Source organism: Pristis pectinata, chromosome 2 (genome assembly GCF_009764475.1).
Source record: "Pristis pectinata isolate sPriPec2 chromosome 2, sPriPec2.1.pri, whole genome shotgun sequence".
In the NCBI taxonomy this organism is placed as follows: domain Eukaryota; kingdom Metazoa; phylum Chordata; class Chondrichthyes; order Rhinopristiformes; family Pristidae; genus Pristis; species Pristis pectinata.
The window spans coordinates 85671776-85693271 of NC_067406.1; the positions used below are offsets into that span (position 1 = coordinate 85671776).

Below are 21496 nucleotides of genomic sequence, written 5' to 3' on the forward strand. Positions count from 1 at the left end.
GTTCACAAAAAAGGCAGATTAGTCAGAGCTCCTCTGTACTTTACCTTGTATGGCTCACCAAAGAGAGGGGCATTTTCAAGATACGGTTCTTTGTTGAGATGAATTTCTTGGTTTCTTCTTTCCCTTTCTTTAATTCGAAGCAAATTTCTGTCCTCATTGTACAAGCTGTTGAAGAGCAGAACAAATGAAATTTCAAACTCCTCCAAATAGATTTTATCTACTGGGTAAGCAGCTTACAAAATGCAAAATGAGAAATTTAGACAGAGAGAAAAAAAAATTAGGGATCATCTGCTTGTCACCGCACCAACCCACCAAATAGGCATCTCTTCTGCTGTTCATTGTCTTGTTGAGATGACTATTAAGTGCAACCATGTACAATTATTTCAAAATATTACCTACATTTAAAATATTGCATTCCTTGAAATTTCAATTTTATGAAACTGCATTCATGCTTCAATGCATTCAGTATACAGAGAATAAACATATTACATGCAGTTCAATGGATTCAAAGATATTTTGGACCTAACTGCTATTCAAGTGGCCTGTGATTACCCTTAGAACCTCAATTAAACCATGCCCCTTAACTAACAAGCTTTCTTACTGTTTCATATGCTGCACACTTTCTACCTTTACTTACACATTAAACATGGTTACTTAATGAAGGCTCTTACATACAATAAAAGACTAAAGAATTATAGAACTTAAACTAGTATGTGATATATTAATACTAATGACTAACCACACTTTGAAAAATTACAAACATAAATTAGTCATTCATCTAAATGCAATACACAAAACGTTTAAGTCTTTCACCTGGAAATTCTCATTGCACATCAGAGTAACTAAATTTTGAATGAGATAAATCCAGGAAATTTTGGAAACACTCAGCATCTCTGGAGAGCAAAAAAATGAGTTCATGTTTCAAGTCAATGATCTGTCATCAGGACTTAGAAAAAAGTACAAGGCCAGGGAAAGGCAGGAAGGAAGGAAGGAACAAAATGTGAAGGGCTTAGAAAGGGAAGGGCAACGAGATTAAGAGAAAAAAAAAGTGGTGACAGTTGCTGACAAGTGGGGACGTTAATTACACAAATAAAGAAACCAAAGATGGGTGGAGTTCCCACAGTTTAGGTAAAATAAGATATCTTTATTAGGCACATGTACATCGAAACACACAGTGAAATGCATCTTTGCGTAGAGTGTTCTGGGGGCAGCCCGCAAGAGTCGCCACGCTTCCGGCACCAACATAGCATGCCCACAACTTCCTAACCTGTACGTCTTTGGAATGTGGGAGGAAACCGGAGCACCTGGAGGAAACCCACACAGACACGGGGAGAACGTACAAATTCCTTACAGATAGCGGCCAGAATTGAATCCAGGTCGTTGGTGCTGTAATAGCGTTACGTTAACCTCTACAATCCTGTGCCTCCAAACAGTACAGGAGGCACAGAACAAGGGGCCAACATGGGAGTAGCGCAGAAAACTGGTGTCCTGAAAGCAGAATCTCAGGATCACTCCTAAAGAGTTTTCATACTTTCTAATATTTAAATTATATTTTATACATTGATCATCAGATAAAAAGGCAAGTATATTTAAATTTAGTATTGAAGAATATTATCCAGTTTCAGCAGAATAAAAGTAACCATCTTGAAAAACGTACATCAAGGAACAATTGGAACATTTGAGCCCATGTTTCAACCTTAAACAGTTTAAGCACGTTTTGACAATATCAAGTGATTTATTTTTCAAAATTTGCTGCAGTTATCTAGAGGAATTGTTATAACTTGAAATGTGCAAAATTCAACCACAAGTAAAAATTCCATTACAGATCACATACCAAAAAAAGTAAGTTAGGTTTCCATAATTTATTCCATAGATGTTCATAGTTTTCATGAGACCTAATTATCTCAAAGGTCTTTGAGTGTTCAAGATTGTGGGAAAGAAATCTTATTGAACACAAAAACAGAAATGCTGGAAGAACTCAGCTAGTCAGGCAGCATCTGTGGAATGAGAAACCAGTTAACATGAATGAACTGGGGGAAAGAGTGGAGGGCTTACAATTTTCAAAGCACGGGGGGCGGGGGGAGCAGGAGTGAAGTACAAGACAAAAGACTAGATGGCATTAGGTTAAGAAATATATTAAGACAGATAAAAACTAGAATCTTATTTAACTACAATGCCAACATTGAGGAGCCAGTACAATAGAGAGGTTTCAAAGTAGTACCATTCCAATAGGTCTCTGCAGCCTGAATAGCTGATGGTGCATCAAGGGGCAAGTTACACTGTTGCAAAAACAGCCGAGCAATTAATAGAGACCGACGACATAACCACTGAGAACTTAAAAATAAAAACATACTGTTAACATTTCAGGTTCAAAACGAAAAACTGAAAATCCAGGCATCTGTGCAAAGAAATGGTTTGATACTGATGCCCTTTCACTACAAATCTTGATGAAATATCATCCAACTGAAACAACTTTGAAAATGATTAACATCTGCTACACGCTCCTTGACCCCACCATTTCTCAAGGCCGCTGGCTGAATAAGAGACCCACTCCTTCCAGGGATCTCACTCATTCCAAGTGGAGCCTGGATCTGTGACGAGGCAGCTGGTAGATTTGGGTCCCAGCAGTGCACTGAGGGACCCACTACACCAGTGGATAGTTGGAAGGTCCACTGCTTGACCCTACGATCTGCCTGCCACCTAACCAGAAACAAAGGTAGGTACAAATTAATGCCTGTCCTTTGGTTAGATGTTCTGCCCCAGTAACTAAATTGAACTGTTTTACCTGGAAAGCACATTTAAGTTCTGGACTTTGGGAAGAGAGAAATAGGGGAGATAGCATATCGGTAAGCAGAAGGATGTAGGGATGATTAAAGAGAGGACCACATCCCATGGAAGGTACAGTCCTTCCAGAATGCTGAAGGGAGGAGGAAAGAATGACTGTGTTTAGTGGTAGCTTCATGCTAGAGGTGTCAGAAGTGGTGGAATGTGATCCACTGAAAGTGGTGGTTAGAGTGGTCATTCAATGAAGGAACAAGAGCAGTAAAACCAATATTGTTAACTAAGATGGAAAAGAATGCATGATTGAAGAAAAAAGGAAGATGTATCAGAAGCAATGGTGTGGAATTTGGCCTTATCAAATACAATGGGGTGCAAAACGCAAAAGAATGGAATAGAAACTTTATACAAAGCAGGGCAGGAAAAATTCTCTTCCAGTAACTTTCAACTTGAAGGGCTAAAGTTCTCTCCAACAGTATTTCATTTTGACTCCTGTATGTTGCTCACACTCATTAGATTATGTTACCCTCCAAAAGTTGCTTTAGCTACAATCAGAGGGCCAAGCTCAACTCCACACGTCTATTCTATTTTCCTCATATAAAAGGTAAATACCATAATTGCATGTGCATCCCACAGCATCACATCACTGCCATGACAGAGAGGGTCAGGTAACTGATCCAGTCAGCAACTTAAACTCTAATCTGTCCAGGGCTAGATGTTAACTTAGATACTTCCAGTGGTGTCACCTGACAGTGGATCAATCTTTCCCCTCCTTAGCAAAGGGACACTTGATGCAATTACAGAAATCTTATTATTCTGGTTGAGATTTTATATGAATTAAATTTAAATGGAGTCCCTTATTGAATGGAGTATATAGTTCAAGTTTTTTTTGCAGCAGCATTCCTTTTACCCTACCACGTTTCCACATCCCCTCACCCCAACTCCCTGTTCCACCTTCTGTAAATTTTGACTTCTTGCTAGTGTCAGCTTTTCATGAAATCCATCAATTATGTTGTGAGCCACAGTCATGCGTGGGTAGGCTATTTGACTGCAGCTGAAATTTCTGATGACAATGAGCAGAGTCAATGGAACTTGCAAAAGATACATCAGTAGCAGGTAAATGTGATGATTGAATACAATGAAATGGGGACAAGGAAGCCCACTTGACTTCCTCAATTAACTTCAGTATGGCATTTGAAAAAACAACATATTCTGAATTCCACGAGCCAAAGATATTGCGACTGCTGCAGGATCTTCACTGCAGCTGGGATAACTGGCATAATTACTTGTTGGTTAAGCAACAAAATATCACAAATCCTCCCCAAGCTTAAAGTCTGACGAAAGAAGTGAGAATTTCATAACTAGATCAGCATCTGGTTAATCAATAACAACAAATGTGATTGAATATTTATAACTGAGTAGTACTTACAAGGGCAAGTTTTACTGAAGAAGACCTAATTCTATTGTGCAGAATGTGATTACAAATACTGAACTGCAATGTGGTTGAAACAGAAGTAGGTTATCAACTCAAAACATATGGATCTCAAAAAAAAGCACTGAACTAGTTGGGAGACATTACAACCTGTGCAATAGGACACTTTGAAAAGCTTGGTGGCAATCCACAGTCACATGGCACTGTTCTGGGGGTTATAGGGTAAATATGATCATCACCTGTAGTAGTCCTAGCCCCAAAAATTAACTTCTTTATTTAGACTTGTATTAAAAATGTTGTCTGCACGTACTTTGTTTCCCACATCTTATCGTGCTATTGTAACATTTAATTCTATTTTGCCCACTTTTTCTGTTAAAAATCCTACATTAATAATAGAAACAGTCTTTAAATTCAATAGCATATAATTATAGAACCCAGCTACAGGGTTTCATCAGATTATATATTCTTTTCCTGAAACATTTTCATTGTTCAATATTTTTCCCCCACTTGAAAGTGGAAATTTCTGATGACAATGAGCACTGCCAATGCAACTTCCCAAGGTGCATCAGTATCAGATGTACTGATTGAGTATAATGAGACAGGGGCAAGGAAACCAAATAAAGAAATATTCCAGGTATGGGGAAAGATAGGACCATGATAAAATACAGAGGGAAAAAGACGTAAGCAAATAAAGTTGGAAGGAGAACGTGAGAAAGTATTAAGGGAAAAGCTGGAGGGGAAAGCATGTGGTTGGAAAGAGGAGTGGGCGAAACTGAGGGGCTAGGATTGCTATAGGTGATCACATTTACCCTGTAACCCCTGTTCCAAATATAGGTGCTTGGTGCTCCTTTTCTGCCACACATCACTTCCTACTTGAAGGAAGCAAGAGAATAGTCACAGCACACAAAAAAGGGATACATGGAGAGCAGAGGGAAAAAAAGGACTGGGGAAAAAAGAATCAGGCAAATTAAAGCCCCTGCTCTCTACCAACAATGAATAATGCAATGAAAGATGGAATAGATTAATTAAAATCAAATTTTGCATATATTTAGCAACTTTTAGCCATATTTAAGTTGACCTTTAAATTCAGCTACCTAGGAAAACATTCAAAAATTAAAAGTTAGTTATTTAAACAGTTGTTCTGGGTGGTGCTGTGGAACGGATTGCTGAAGTGTGCCTCCCAACCCCATCTGCCTGTATCATATGACACAAGGGCAATGTGATCCACAATTTACTACTATGTGGAGATAACGCAAAATGCAGTTAGCTTGTGGCTTTGACTAGGGATGCTTGGCAGTGCTGACGAAGGAAAGTGGGGTTCATATTTACACACTTTTATAACAACAGCTGTCATGTCTTACATGAAATGCATGCAGCCTTACAATGTTACATGCAAAACAAATTGCAGTACTATTGTTCCTTCTGGTCCATTCCCTCAAACAACTAAGCAAATTGTCAAAATTCTACATCACATCTCAATGCACTTCTGGTTATGATGCTTTATGGATATCAGTACATGCAAGAATTCTGTTTCTGAGAAATGTCCATAAACCGATTTTTTCCACAAGTCAGAAACGATCAATTTCCTCTGTATCACTTTGCATATACTTCCTAAAATTCTTTCATTTCACCAAATATCTCTCTGATCACCTAACACTACCCATAACTAAACTAATGATGTACTGTATCCATTTGTTAACTAATGCCACAAAACATTTTAATATTATTTGTTAGGCTTCTTTAAAAATTTATGGAAGAATTTGCTAAGTCCTATTTCTGTAGGTCAGTTCATCCATAACCCACAGAGCCTCTGTACCTGGACAACCAAGCCTGAATTACCTGAAGGAAACAGGGCTAGAGGAGTTAAAATTTTAGGTAATAGTGATTGGAGATGGGATGGCTTCAGGAACTTGGCCCGATACATATGCAACAAATGTAATGCAAGCAGCACTTTACTGCAGAATTAAGTCACTCTCTTTTTCTTGCATCTTAAAAATAACTGAAGTTTACAGATTTCTCATTTTCTACAAATTTAGATAAACTTTGCTAATATTATACCTCAATAAAATATGTCCTTCATTGGACTCTGTGGCATGATCACAGATGCAAAACAGAAATAATTTCAGGCCTTTTACCAAAACAATTAGAGGGACCAGGTTTCTTATCAGAGACTAGTGGCCATTTTAACATTAGATCACAGTAACTGGAAATGCAAGTGTTAGATCACACAGGCAGTGCATGTTTCCACTTCCAGCGAGTAGATATTAAAATCCGACGTTTTATGTTATAACATCTAAATATCCATTTAAAAACACATAGGAAAGTCTTCGTAGCGATTATATATTCACATCTATGCACTTTCAGAACCGAGCAACTGGAGTATTATTAACTATAAGATGTTTCCCCAAATCTTATGATGTATGCCAGACAAATACAAAAAAGGGGGGAAAAAAATCTCATTACCTTTTCCTTCTTCTGCAGACCTCAATTAAAAATAACAAATTCAGAAGTGACATAGAAAGAGGAACTTAAAGCTCCATTTGAGCTTCAGAATTTGAAAGTCTTTAGGCCAGCTAATAATTTAGTTGGGGAGGGAGGAAACAATCAATTTTTACAATTTCATCGATTTATATAGTTTATCTGAAGTTTTAGAGATCTAATATAAAAGAAAAGATGATCACCTTCAGTTACATACCAATATTGCATGTAAAACGACATTATCAAAACTGTTTTGCTTGAATGAATGCCAGACAGGTCTACAGACTGATCCAGGAAAATTCATCCACGATAAACGGTCCTCAATATGAAAAGCTAATCCATACTCTCCATAAACTTGCAGTACAAGGAAGATTGATTGTGGGGGTCAGGGGCCGGGGGTAAAAAATTAAGGTAAAAATTGGGCAACATACTATATTCTAGTGCTTTTCAATTCTTCGCTATGGTTGGAGTATTCTCACACAAACTAGCCTGTTAAACAAGGTTAGTCATGCATTACCACTAAATGCCACTTGGCGCTGCCATGGCAACAACCGTCCTAGATTACAGACGGTGGTACACAGCTGACTCCTCATTTATCACATGCGTAGACAACATTTCTGTGACTGCTCTTTTCTGAAGCAACTCTACATTGTAACTACCTAGCCTTGTCTTTCGTAGCTACAAAACTAAAATCACGCTCCTGTTTACATCTGGATGGTCACCAGCTCATGCACACACCAATTTATTGTACTATCCATGAGAGATATCACATATTTCTAGCCATCAAAAACAACAGTTGTTTAAGCAAGTTGGAACTGAGCATCAATGCCAGGCTCTCTTAGTGACTCACATTTTATTTAATTGTCCAGTTTTCTATTTATAGGTCCAACTTATCCAATTTCCCTTTTTATGATGAACTCTGTGCGATTTGAGATACGCTGATATGTAAACATCAGCTGCCACATCTTCCTATTTAACTACAAGGTTACCGTTCACAAGTTACTTAATAGGAAGCACTTTGATGTTCCAAGGTCATGAAGCTCACAATATAAAATTCATTTTATATTACATCAACTTCTTGCATGTCCCATATATCAATGTGAAGTTGAAATACACAAAAGGATTCAGGTTTAACTGCCTCAAAATTATGGCATATCCAGTGCATTCTCCTTCAGCAGATTGAAGCTGGAGAAGCTAAAAGAAAATCTCTAATAGAAGTCATCAGGAATTAAGTTTTTGCACTGGAGGTCAACTGCAGGATTCAGTTGGTTGTGTGTACTGTTGTCCTTCTTGACATCTGCTCTTTGCTCCCATCAGTCACACAGCCAACACTCAGCACTATCAACACACAACTCTCAAAGTTTATTAAATCAATTTCAGCTGTGTAAACAATAGGCATAGAGCAATAAAATAGGTTCAAGATCAAACTCAGGAAGTTGCCCAATTCCAGGCCTTATGATAAATAGTCTCCTCCAGCTGCTTGCAGTTCTCTTCCCCTCCTCCAACAGGAGTCATTTGATTATGTGCAATGCCCTTTTTGACATCTGCTCTTTGCCAGTGGTGTCAGTCACACACCCAGAGCTCAACACTGTGGGAACACAACTCACATTGACTCATGCAGAGGCCACACAGTTCTTCATTCCAATTGTATGCATCCAAATGAGAGTTCAACAAGAAAGCAAGTGTTGAAAAGCCTTTGGACCAATATGGGGTAGGAATCAGAGAAAGGCAGCAAGATAAACTAAAATCATGCAAGAGTTGGCAATGAATGGATGTTAGCCATTTAATTCTTTTCCCAGAGAACAGTAAACCTCTGGAAAACAGTCCTGGCTAGCGTGGTGGTTGCTGACCCTCCAGGCACTGAAGAACAAGATGGATCAGCTCTTTACTGGGGCACAGAGCATGTCACTTTGGTGACACTTGGGTCCACGTGATCTGCTGGCTTGGTTTTTGGGATGTTAGGCAGAATTTTCCTTTATTAGCTCTCAGGTTTTTTTGTTTCTCCTGGTAATTGCATGACTGTGTGGGAAGAACGGTGACGGGTGATAGTATTTATCTGGAATGGTCTAACTCCTTATGTTTCTTTTTAAATCCCCCTACACTTCAGTTTTGCATTTCTTTACAAGATGGGAGAAGCAAAATGTGCTTTTACCAGATTAACACGTCTTTTGATCTTGACAGTCAATATCTGGAGAGGTTGGGGTGATATCATAGCTGAATATCATCCTTTTGTGTTGTTTCTGCCAGAAGGTACCAGATGTGTTTTCTGGCTTTGGGGATGGGGGAGGGAAAGAGCAAAAAGGGAAGATTGTTGGGGATGGTGGGGAAAAGGGGGTTGAGATCAGGAGCTCAAATGGTATCCGATTTTTGCTTCCGTCATAGTCTGATGACTTGTAATCTGTTGTACTACACAAACAACATCCAGGCTCATGAACTGAATTTTCTAAATTTCTGTTTTATGTGGCTGAAATTATTAATTGGGGGACATGGGGAGGCAATTGAATGCAGCCACTATGGAATAGTTTCAAAATCCCACAATAGAGGAAGGTGGAAAGGTAGTAATCTTAATGTATCTATTATCTCAGCAATGAGGTCCAGGCTGTCTGATATGTGGGAATTTTTGTTTTGAAAAGAGGAAATAAGTAGCAGCAAGAGAGGGCTATTAAGGTCCCAATGCCTGCCCTATCTTTCAAGATCATAATGGCTGTTCTTCTACTTCAACACCATTTTCCTGCCCTATCTCTATATCCTCCCCAATTCCTTTACATGACCAGAAATTTATCACTGTTTTGAATGTAATGAGTGAGCCTCCAAAACATTCCGGGCAAAAGAATTCCAAAGATTGACCAGTCTCCAATTGAAGGGGTTTCTCCTAATTTCAACCTACTCCTTATTTTAAGACTGTGACCCCCTGCTTCCAGATAACTCAGCCAGGGAAATCATCCTCCCCACATTTACCCTGCTGAGCCCTTTAAACATGTTGCATGTCTCAATGAGGTCACTTCATTGTTCTAATCTCAAGAACAGAGGCCTAGCCTACAGACCCACCACCCTAGGAACTAGTCTAATGAACATTTGTTGTCCTCCCTCTATCCTTTCCCAGGAAAGGCAACCGACACAGTTCCGCAATGCTCTGAAGCCTTCTATAGTTGTAGTAAGACATCAATAATTTTGTACTCAAATACTCTTGTAATAAAATGCCTGCATACTGCACATGCAGGTTGGCTTTAATGTGTCTTTTATCCCCACTACTGTCATAAGACTTTCTTCCCTGAACAGTGATAACCATCAATGCTTATAATCAAAACAAAAATGCACATACCCAAATCAGCATATTCCAATCAAGACTGAAACAATAAAATTCAGGTGTAGAGAGTCTATTGACAAAAGCTATTTTAAAACAAGACCAGCTCTTAAAATATTAGCATAATATTTTGTGATCCTTGCATAATTATTTATTATATTCTTGATTAACCAAATAACTTTTGTCCATTTGGAGCACTGTAGAGTTAACTGACAAGTAACAGGTACAAATTATTCCAACAGCTAAACCACGAAACAGTGTTTAATTTAGTTCTTGTAAGAAAATGTGCTGTCACGATAGGTTTAGCAACAACCCACCTTTAAATAAAGCTTATCATTTTGAGATTTGAGTGGGGTGCTGGTAGGAAAAGAAACAAATAAAAGGAAAATTTCAATGGAGCCATATCTAATTAAGTTATCCATGAAATTCACCTGCAGCAATCTTTAATGCTGTTGATAAATTAGTTCTAAAAAAAAAGCCACCAATACTTATAGATGTTAACTTTGGGGAAAATTAGCTAGCTCAGGAGCTATGAACTACAAAAGACCTTTAGCCAGCTGGTACACACACAGGGCGCTGACAGTACATAGTCATATTATGCCATTACAATTGTAAGGCAGAAAGAAAATGGCCAACGAATGCAACCAGTCCCAAACACTCCAATTAAAATGGATGCTGCTTCCAACAACAATACAAATCTCAAAATATTAGCCAAGGTAAAATGATACTTGACCTTTTGGGCATTTTCCTAGATTTGAATTTACATAAAATAGATCAGATAATACATTACAGGCGTAAAACCTACTACTGTGATTTTTATGATATACTCTTCTAACAACTCCACAGATAAATAGACATGTTGATTAGTGAAGAGTCTCATAGATAAACTACTCTCAGAATCAAAAGTATAGGAACTAACTCGCATTGATATCCCATCTATCACAAATTTAGAATACCCCAAACTATGTCACAGCCAACAATGCACTTATGCAATATAACCAATGCGCAGGATCCTCCTGGTGTGGCTGACAGTTCTGATGAAAATTGCAGACATTCTGCCCTTCAAATGGAAGTCGTGGAATCGAATGCATGCTTCATGCTTTGAGAGTCTGGGACTCGAAGGGACAGATGGCATCACATCCGTCACTGTGCTTTGTTACTAGATCACTTTGTGCCCGATGACAGACCTCAGTCTCCCTGGAATTCCTCAGCATTTATCCTGGGGGCGGGGGGAAAGACCTGCTGTATGCTGAGATGACGACACAGGTTTCAATTAGGACTCCATAACTATTTTCAAAAAAGACGAGGTCTCTCAGTTTTACTTCCTTATAAAGACATTAAAGATAAAACATGGGCAAGGAGACCTCTTCTGGATGACCAACCACCTGTTCCATGTTGAACAATACCTGGAAGGAGCACTGAAAGTAGCAAGGGGGCAGAAAGTATGGGGGATTTCAATGTCCGTCACCATAGAATCAGAGTAATACAGGATGGAAACAGGCCCTTGGCCAAACTCGTGCAGGCCAACCATGGTGCCATCCAAGCTAGTCCCATTTGCCCACGTTTGGCCCACATCCCTCTAAACCAAGAGCAGTTTGTTGCCACCACTGACAGAGCTGGCTGTTTCCTGAAGGAAATAATGCCATACTGGGTCTGTGGCAGAGAGTAAATGAACTAATACAAGGGATAAACCTGCTTGGTCCCTCTCACCAATCTACTGTAGCAGATGCATCTGTTCACAGTATCAGTGATAGATTGACCACCACGCAGTCCTTGGAGATAAAGTGCTATGTACACACTAAGAGTACACTCCATCATGCTGCATGTCACTACAGTCCTACTAAATGAGATAGACTCAGAACATATATGGCAACTCAAAACAGGGCATTCATGAGGTGCTGCAGACAGCAGCCGGAATGTATGTTATCACAATCCACAACCTTGTGAACTGATATAAACTCCAGCCTATTATTTTTGTAGGCCAGAAGACCAAATTTAGTTTAATGAGGAGAGAAGGGCATGCCGGCAGCAGCATCAGGCATACCTAAAAATGAAGAGGTACCAGCTGTAACAATGGGCTATTTGTGTGCTAAACAGCAAAAGCAGCATGCCATGGGAAAGCTAAGACTTCTCACAATCAATGGGTCAGATCAAAGTTCTTGCCAGCGTCACGAATGATGGTGGATAATTAAACAGATAGCAGGAGGAGGATGCTCCAAGAACATCCCCACAACAACATGCATGGGTAGGTGATATCTGTTTTTTTAAAAAGTAATGTCTATTTTCTTAACGTTCCTTTGCCCATTTCCTTGACATTCAATCACATTACCATTGCTGATTCCCCCATTATCACCACTGATCAGAAACTGAACTGGATCAAGCACAAATACTAGCTATGAAGAGCAAATCAGAGGCTGAGTAACCTCAGGAAAGTGACTCACCTTCTGACAATGTAAAACCTTTCTATCTGCAAAATTTTTTTTAAAAATCAACACCCACCACTTTCAAATGCTTTGAAGGGTTATCAGCTAGATCAAGCATAGGGGTAATGCTCTATACAGTTAGACAGCCTACTAAAATTCACTGAAAAATAGAAAATGCTGGAAATACTCAACGGACCTGGGGAAAGATCTGATGAAAAAGTCATGAACCAGAAATATTAGCCTTTTGCCATTAAAGAAAATCTTCAATTGATCCCTCCCCCACTGTTTCTATAACTTAAAACAAATCTTGTTTTCTCTTTCATAGTTCTGATGAATCTAAAACACAACTGTTTCTTTCCACAGATGTTACCCAACCTGCTCAGCATGTCTAGTACTTTGCTTTCATTTCAATTTTTGCTTTGCTTTCCAGGCTTACTGACCAAGCCCATGCCCATCACCTTGGGATGGGTGGGTGAGGCATTGGAAGATGTTTGGCACTTTGGTAAATAAATCAACATCTTCAGGAAAGGGACAGAAGCAGTGGGGTAAATTACGAGAAGGGTAGTAAGGGGTAGGAAGAGGCAAAGAAAAAGTATGATCACATGATGAGTGTACAAGCATTTCCACAGAAATGAGTAGGACTGACTAATACAGCCAAAGCACAACTCTCATTTTAGTTGTAAAAAAAAATGTGGTTTGGTACACTTTTCAATTTGCACCTTGGAGTATACATTTGTACATGGATTCAAAACCTATATTTTCTTACTACACAAAGTATTAGCTAAACAAGTGTGAGGTTCCGATCTATTTACATGTAGGATACAAAGTGAAATGAAATCCTCTCAATCTTTTCCCACCTGTTACCAGTGGGAAGTACTGTATGCTTCGTGAAACTTCTCAACAGTGCTCAGCTTTCAAACACATATCCTCCTCACTGAGGAGCTTTTATGCTACTTAGGCTGCAATCACCTTCACTCCTCCCCACACCCCCCACATGGCTCTCAACTATTTTCACTTCCTAGTGTAATTCCTTATCAGGAGCATGGTTCTAAAGCCTATAAACCATAGCTCATCCAATTGGTCTTAATTCACTGTAATTTGTAATAAGTCAATCCTTTTCATATGTACATTCACAAATACACACTTCCAAAGCAAGAGTTGAGCTGGGCAGTGGGGGAGGGGAGTTCACTACATAGCAATGAGGCTGGATCCCTGACTAATGGTACCATCAGTTGAAGTAATGCTGGATCATGAGGAGAGAGCAAGCAGAAGGAAGAGGAAGAGGGGGCTCAGCAGCAACCATTTATTAATGATTAATATGTAAAATATATCCCAAGACACTTCAAAGGATTGGCAAAACTACTGCATTGATGGATGCAAAGACAGGACAGGCAACTTTCCAGAGGGCCTGAAAAGGGAAGGTGATGTGACTGGATTCAGTAAGGTATTTCCAAACTTTGGCTTCAGCCATCAAAAGCCTGCGGATACAAATGGAGGAACAAAGGAAATAGGTTGTGAACAAAAGGCCAGAATTGAGAAGAGTTCTGTGATAGAGCTGGGGAAAGGTCTTAGACCACTTTTTCTTTAAATACAAGAAGGAGAAATTTGAAAATGTTGGTGGTCTCAGAGAACAATGCACTATTCAATCCCAAACTAGATTTTCTACACACACACACTCTTCATCGCAAAATCACTCACTTGCACGCTCAATGTTATCTGCCTTTGCTGGCACCCACGTCCATAACCAGCTTTTTTGCTGTCTAAAAATAGGTTACCCTTTAATGTTATCTGCCCTTCTCCATAGTTCATGACCTTTACTTCATCCATAATCCTCGACTTCCTGACCAACAGACCGCAATCAGTAAGGATAGGCAGGAACACCTCCACCACAATTATCGTCAATATGGTTCCCTGCAAGGCTGTGACCTCAGCCCCCTACTTTGTTCCCTATAGACTCAAGACTGCTTGGCCAGATTCTGTTCAACTCCATCTACAAGTCTGCAGGTAATACTACTGTAGTGGACCGAACCTCAAATAATGATGAGTTGGAGTACAGGAAGGAGATAGAGAGCCTAGTGACATGGTGTTGTGGCAACAACCTTTCCCTCAATGTCAGCAAAACTAAACAGCTGGTCATTGACTTCAGGAAGGTGGGGCGGTGCACATGTTCCTGTTTACATCAATGGTGCTGAGGTTGAGAGGGTTGAGAGCTTCAAGTTCCCAGGAGCGAACATCACCAATAGCCTGTGCTGGTCCAACCACATGGATGCCATGACCAAGAAAGTGTACCAGCACCTCTACTTCCCCAGGAGGCTGAAGAAATTTGGCATGTTCCTATTGACTCTCACCAATTTTTATAATGCACCATAGAAAGCATCCTATCCAGGTGCATCACAGCTTGGCATAGCAACTGCTCTGCTCGAGACCGCAAGAAACTGCAGAGAGTTGTGGACAAAGCTCAGCACATCACAAAAACCTGCCTCTCCTCCATGGGCTCAGTCGACACTTCTTGCTGCCTTGGTAAAGAAGCCAGCATAATCATGGAATCCATCCACCCCAGGCATTCTGTCTTCTCCCCCCCCCTCTCATTGGGCAGAAGATACAAAAGCATGAACCACCAGACTCAAGGACAGCTTCTATCCCACTGTTACAAGATTATTGAATGCTTCCCTAGTTCAAAAAGATGGACTCTTGACCTCACAATCCACCTCATCGTGGCCTTGCACCTCATTGTCTGCCTGCTCTGTAACTGCCTTCTCTGTAACTGTATTGCGTTTTTCCTTGTACTACCTCAATGCACTGATGAAATGAAATGATCTACATGGATGGCATGAAAAACAAAGTTTTTCACTGTACCTCGTTCATGTGGCAATACTAAACCAATTAATTTAACAACTTACATTAGCTTTTGACCCGTCAATCCTCATTTACTCTTCAATCTTCCATGATTTCATCCCTTCCCAGTTCTATAACTTCCTCTGCCATTACACTATTCCCACCCTGCATGTACATATCCACTTTCATCTTACTATCAATCTCAACTGACCAAAAAAATGACAATGCTGGATGCACAGTACAAGATGTTTGTGTGTCAAGAAACTAAATATGTCAACTATACAGAAAAAGATAATTTTTGATAAGTAATACTCCTAGAGGGTGTTAAATATTTCTTTGCAGATCACCTAGGAGCAGAAAATCTGTTTGAAAATCTACGCCATAAAGCACGTACTGATGTTTAAAAACTAATGGGTTTTAAATATTATTTTATTAGAATCCCCAATAGAAATATGCATATCATCTTTCAAATTAATTTTATTCAAATTAAGCAACACAATTTAATATCATAAAGTGGAAATATAGGACTAAATTAAAGATAACAGATAATGCAAATTAAACGGATTGACGACCAAATGGCCCTAAAATTATACTGACATTGAGAAGCTCCAGAAAACAGCAATCTATAAAAAGTTACCAGTATTTAATTATGTATACCAGATTAAGGAGATCAATCACTTCGTTAAAATTACTCAATTTTAAATATTTTTGTAATGTAATAAAGTTAAACACATAGCCAACTAGTCTACAGTCAATTGTTCTCCCTCTCAAGTTGTTGAGCAATATTGCTAATGCAGTAGTGCAACAGTTAGAAGGCAACTTTGAACATCAGATCACTGCCTGTACCAGGCCTCAAATGGCATAACTTAATCAATTCCTATAATTCAAATATGTGCAATCATTTCATGGATTTCATCAATGGAAGCTGTATAAAATCCAGTTTAGACTGATTATGCAAACAGCTTCCTATCAAAAGATTTTTTATTCAGTACAAAATTGTACGAATGCAGGCAAGCTGAGTTTTACACTCAATGACTACTTTATTTGTAATTACATTAAATTCAAGCTCTTTTGTTAACCTGGTGAACTGCTTTAAATTATCTGTGAATGACATGGTTTGGCTAGACATAATCTCTTTATATATGCCACGTCTGCAGCTGTTAACTAATTTTGTTGAAGTCACAAACTGCTCTATACAAACACAAGCTGTGCAAAATCCACTCCTTTAAAATTAGCACATACTAAAGTATACTCCATTGTCACAATTGATCCTGCTAAGCACACATTAAGCCGTTTCGTTGTGATTAAATATAATTAGATGTCTACAAGATAATGGGGAAGGGGAGGTAGAGTAGGACAGAATCCGAAATAAATTTGCCACACCCCCAAATTTGCTACTTCAAATATACATTTTCAGCTTAAAACACCTACTTGAAACTATTTTTTCAGTAAGATCAACAAATATTATCAGAATCAAATCTTCACTATGTTATTGCTTTGCAGTGAAAATGGAAAAATGAAACTAAAACACATGAACTAATTCTAAAAATTTCCTATGGCTGAGCATTGTCCGTCACCCCTTCTCCTCATCAAATTTAAGATTTCTTGTAAATTTGATTGAAGAAGATGTGGCCAAGAACATTTCAAAAGGGAATTGTAATGGATATTGGGAAGGCAGTCTTAACAACATAGCAACAAGTCAATTTGTGGAAGGGGTTGGCCATCTGTAACATAACTTTCATTGGAAGACACTTTCAGGGAATTGGGACACGTTGTACCGTGATATATTGTGATCTTTTCTTCCATTTCAATTGACCTTATTTTTAAATAGAAAATGAAAAGGACTGAAGCAGCAGCTTGTAAATTTGTTATAATAATAAACAATTCCATAATGTTGCCATTATGACCAATTGGGCAAAAACAAAAAAACAAAACTCGAGTTCTAAATCTCAATTTCTGCTGAATCAATTTACCACCTCCAGCAAAATAGGACAGTTCATTCAGTACCTCGCAGTTGTGGGGGTTGAAGACGTACAAACACTGGGAGTTGCATTACCAACTGTTGACCAAAGACAAGCACTGCAAACTGGATGTGTGCTACTGATTTCAATGAGATGCAGGCTTGGCTCAACTGTGATCATCTCACCCGAAGACCAGCAGCTGGTTTGTCCTTCACTGGGAGAGATCCTGGCATGTGTGCAAGTGACGGTATGGAAGGAGAATAAAAAATAATCAGCAGTAAAACTGATGATATAAAATAAAATGGAACAAAATGCTCATTCTGGAATCAAGTTCCTCATACAGTAATTTCCCCTCTTCTGCCTAATCAAGCCTCTAGCATTATTATTGAGTCAAACATTGGTGACAGCTTCATAAACATTATCACCAACACATTTTCCTTGCTATAAAAAGATACCACTGACATTGCTCCGCCATTTTCACTAATCGCCTTTGAACATTTGGTTAACCAAGTCGTTATCACACTATTTCTTCCACTTTAATAAGTGCTTTAAACAGAACAGAGAACACAGAACAGTACAACACAGGAACAGGCCCTTTAGCCTTTTATAATTCTGACATATTTTATTTTCATCTCGGAGCAATGCATGTAGAAAAATAAAGAGCAATCACTTATCACTTTTAGTCAGCAGCTACAATGTGGTTTATAAAAAGTCACATTGCTTTCAAGAATTCAGTAGTTCAAAAACATTCCTCAATGTTTTTCTCCCCACCCTCCCCCCTGCCCCACAAGCAAAGAGAGAAAAGATGTGTACTTTCTCATGGAATATCACAGAACAAGGATTAAGCACACGATACCCATGTTGCCTCTATGAAGGTGATATCCAATTAGTCACATTTCCTGTACTTGCTCCATTGCACAATTTTTCCTATCAATCCCCTCTGAAAGAGACTATTGAATCCGCTATCACAGCTTTCTCGGGATGCAGATCACATAATGCTGCATAAAAACTCAACTTCCTTCTTGTTCTTTTACTAGTTTTTTTTCCCCTCATTCACATCCTCTATTTAATGGTTCTTTTATCAACAGTTTCTCCTGTTATTTCCCTCATAAAACCTCCTCAATTTTGAGCACCTCTAATAAATCTCTCCTTAACCTTCTCTGCTCCAAGGAGAAAAATTGAGCAATTGTCTCAGCAAATGACCCTCATTTCAGACAAGATCAAGATTCATCACTGGTGACGTTTAAACCTCAGTCAGCAGGAGTCCATGCAGAATACAACTGACCATCAATGTATCAGCGAAGGGAAATTTCAACCCTGGCAGATTTACCCAGTTGTCTGCTCAACCAATTTATGAAAATGCAGAGAGTCAGGAGGTAAAGACAAAGAATATTTTCACAGAAAATGTAATTTTGCAGAAAAGTTAACTTAAAAGACAATTACACTAAGATAGACATGGGAAGCCAGAGAAACATTAGCAAAGTTGGAAGCAGACCTTACTTGTTTCCCTAACCCACGAGTCTACTGTTCTAATGTCTCTTTCTTCACTTGCCCTCAACCATTATTCCCACCTATTTTTAGGTGTTCATGTGGCCTATGCTTCAACCACTGACTCTAATAGTGCATTCCACCAGCTCACAATTTCCTGCCACTTGAAGGAAACTGTAAAGTTCAGTGTTCAATTTACCACAACAAGTTTAGTTGCTAGATCTGGATCATACCAGCAAAAGGCAAAACAGCTTGCTATCCACTTCTGGTGGCATGGCCAATTACAGCTCAGTTAAGCAACATGCTGAATGGCTGCAGACTAAAACACAGAAAGAAAGATAACAATAACAATACAGGAAATACTCAGCAACTCTGGGGTGCATCAATTTTCAGGCTGAAGGCCTTTCAATCAAAGTGTTAACTTACTTCCTCTTTCCACAAATGCTCCAGCCTTCCAAGCATTTCTAGCACTTTCAGTTTTATTCTGGATTTCTGGTATCTGCAGGATTTAGGTCTCTGCTTTAAAAGTCAATTAATTGCATCATAAGATGCCAAGTAAACCTTGGGGTTTTATGGAGACTACTGTGGAATTGGGGCAAAGGGGATAAGGAATTGGGTGTCTTTCACTGTGTTGATAGTTTCCCAGCAGCAGTTAATACTGCTTCTATGCGAGTCTCTGGCAACAGCCCATACTGCACAGAGCTTTTCACGATGAACCTCATCAAATACTCTGCATCTCTTCCAAGACATTACTGGCAAAGACACATTGTGTAAGGTGATGGGTAATGGTCTCATTTCCAGTGCAGCAGTGATGAAGGCAGTGTGGATTGTGGCCAATATGCGACCATACACAAGCCTTTCTCATCACCAAGCAAGGTTTTTTTTAAAATAAATTTACAACATCAAGAGTTAAATTAAAATGTTATCCTCCTTGTCCAGGATGCTCTCCAGTCCCCGAGGTGCTCCTGGTCCTGGAAAGCCTCCAGCAAACCAACGAACACTGTGCTCCTTTTTAAGGGCCACATGGCCACAATTTATGACATTAGTGGCAGGCTATTAACTCGGACAGATCCTCCCAATAGCCCACTGCCTGGATCTGTGTGTCACCATCCTGACAAGACCCAGAAGCAGATCAATGAGGTCCTTTGATCGACGTCTCACCACTCTTCTCTGCGCTTGGCGTACAAAGATCAGGAGGAACACAAGGCTATAGTGTAACCAGAACTTAAGGAGTGGGTAGTGGGGCTGGGCAGTCTGACTGGAGGCAACCATGTCCCAGAGTGTTAAAAGGTCCTAATAAAAGATGGGCAACAACCTCTTCAGAAAACTGCAGCTCATGCCTACCATTGGTAGCTGTGGGTCGCCCTGAAGGCAGCACACGATTTCTGGGAGGGTGCCCCATGGATATTTCTGCAGTATCCGAAGGTGGATATTCACAATCCTGGTATGTATGCACATCAGCAACTAACAGTCCCTCTCAATTGGCAGACTCAGAGAACAATAGTGGAAATCCAGTGTTTCCACTTGTCCCAGAAGAAAGACGAGTTTCATTTGGATGTTGGCAACAAAAGCAGTGGGCAAGGGCAAAGTGAGCAACCAGCACCACATCATGGAGGCCATTCAGTCCTTGTGGGAAAGCACTTGGTGCAGTCTTGTCCAGTGAACAAGAGTGGATACTTTCACCTCCAATTCCTGCCAGTTTTGCTGATCAGGCCTTCCTTATGGGGCTCTGGTAGATTCTGAGAAAGATGAACTTCACTCAAGCACCTTCATCTCCTGCAGCAAGGAGTCGGTCCTCTGCTGACCTACCAGGAGCCTAGAACATTTCTCCCAATTGATCCATGCAGAGGATGTGCCCAACAAGATCTCCTGGGATTCACACGTCTTCTGCAAGACAACTGTACATTATCGGAATAAGCTGAGAGAACAACATCCATACCCAGCCTGTGCAGTTCCAAATCTGTCAGCCTCCTCCATAGACAACACAGGAATGGCTCCACACAGATGAAATATAGCTGGCCAAACAATGGGCATCTCTGATGCAATCCCCTCAAGAACTTGTTAACTTACAACAAATACCCTGCAGCAGTGCAGAAAAGCCAGGGCTGGGCCATGAAACAGCCTTGGCCTGAACATGGCCAAGGTCCCAAAAAGGCATTCATGATTACCCCCACAACCCTCCCCCCCCCCACCACCCCCATTGAACATGTTCTTTCAGCCAAGGCCATGGAAGTGACTTACAGACCAGCTCTCTGGAAAAGGTGGACCAGGCCCTGGACCAGATGGCCAGTGTCCTTAATGAACCTGCCTCGGACTGTATCAGACAGAAGCTCTGAAGGCATTTTGTGAAGATCACCACACTGTACAACTGATTTGCGATCAAAGATATACTTTTGGTTAAAGTGCTCTAAGGCTCAGGTGGTATGGAATAGTTCAACTAAAAGGAACATTCAGAGGCAACACTTAACAGATTTCTCCTCTTCCATCGGGTAGAAGATACAGGAGCCTGAGGGCACATACCACCAGACTTAAGGACAGCTTCTACCCCACTGTGATAAGACTATTGAACAGTTCCCTTATACAATGAGATGGACTATGACCTCACGATCTACCTTGTTGTGACCTTGCACCTTATTGCACTGCACTTGCTCTGTAGCTGTGACACTTTACTCTGTAGTTATTTTTACCTGTACTACATCAATGCACTCTGTACTGACTCAGTGTAACTGCACTGTGTAATGAATTGACCTGTACGATTGGTTTGTGAGACAAGCTTTTCACTGTACCTCAGTACAAG

At 39.8% G+C, this 21496-nt stretch overlaps 1 protein-coding gene across 1 annotated transcript in view; it reads right to left on the minus strand.

Annotated features, from left to right (window-relative positions):
- LOC127584056 (AF4/FMR2 family member 1-like) overlaps positions 1-21496 on the minus strand; it is a 102372-nt gene that overhangs the window by 60995 nt on the left and 19881 nt on the right. The window contains exon 2 of the mRNA XM_052040596.1: positions 45-165. Coding sequence (XP_051896556.1) covers positions 45-165 — 121 coding nt within the window. The remainder of the gene's footprint in view (positions 1-44; positions 166-21496) is intronic.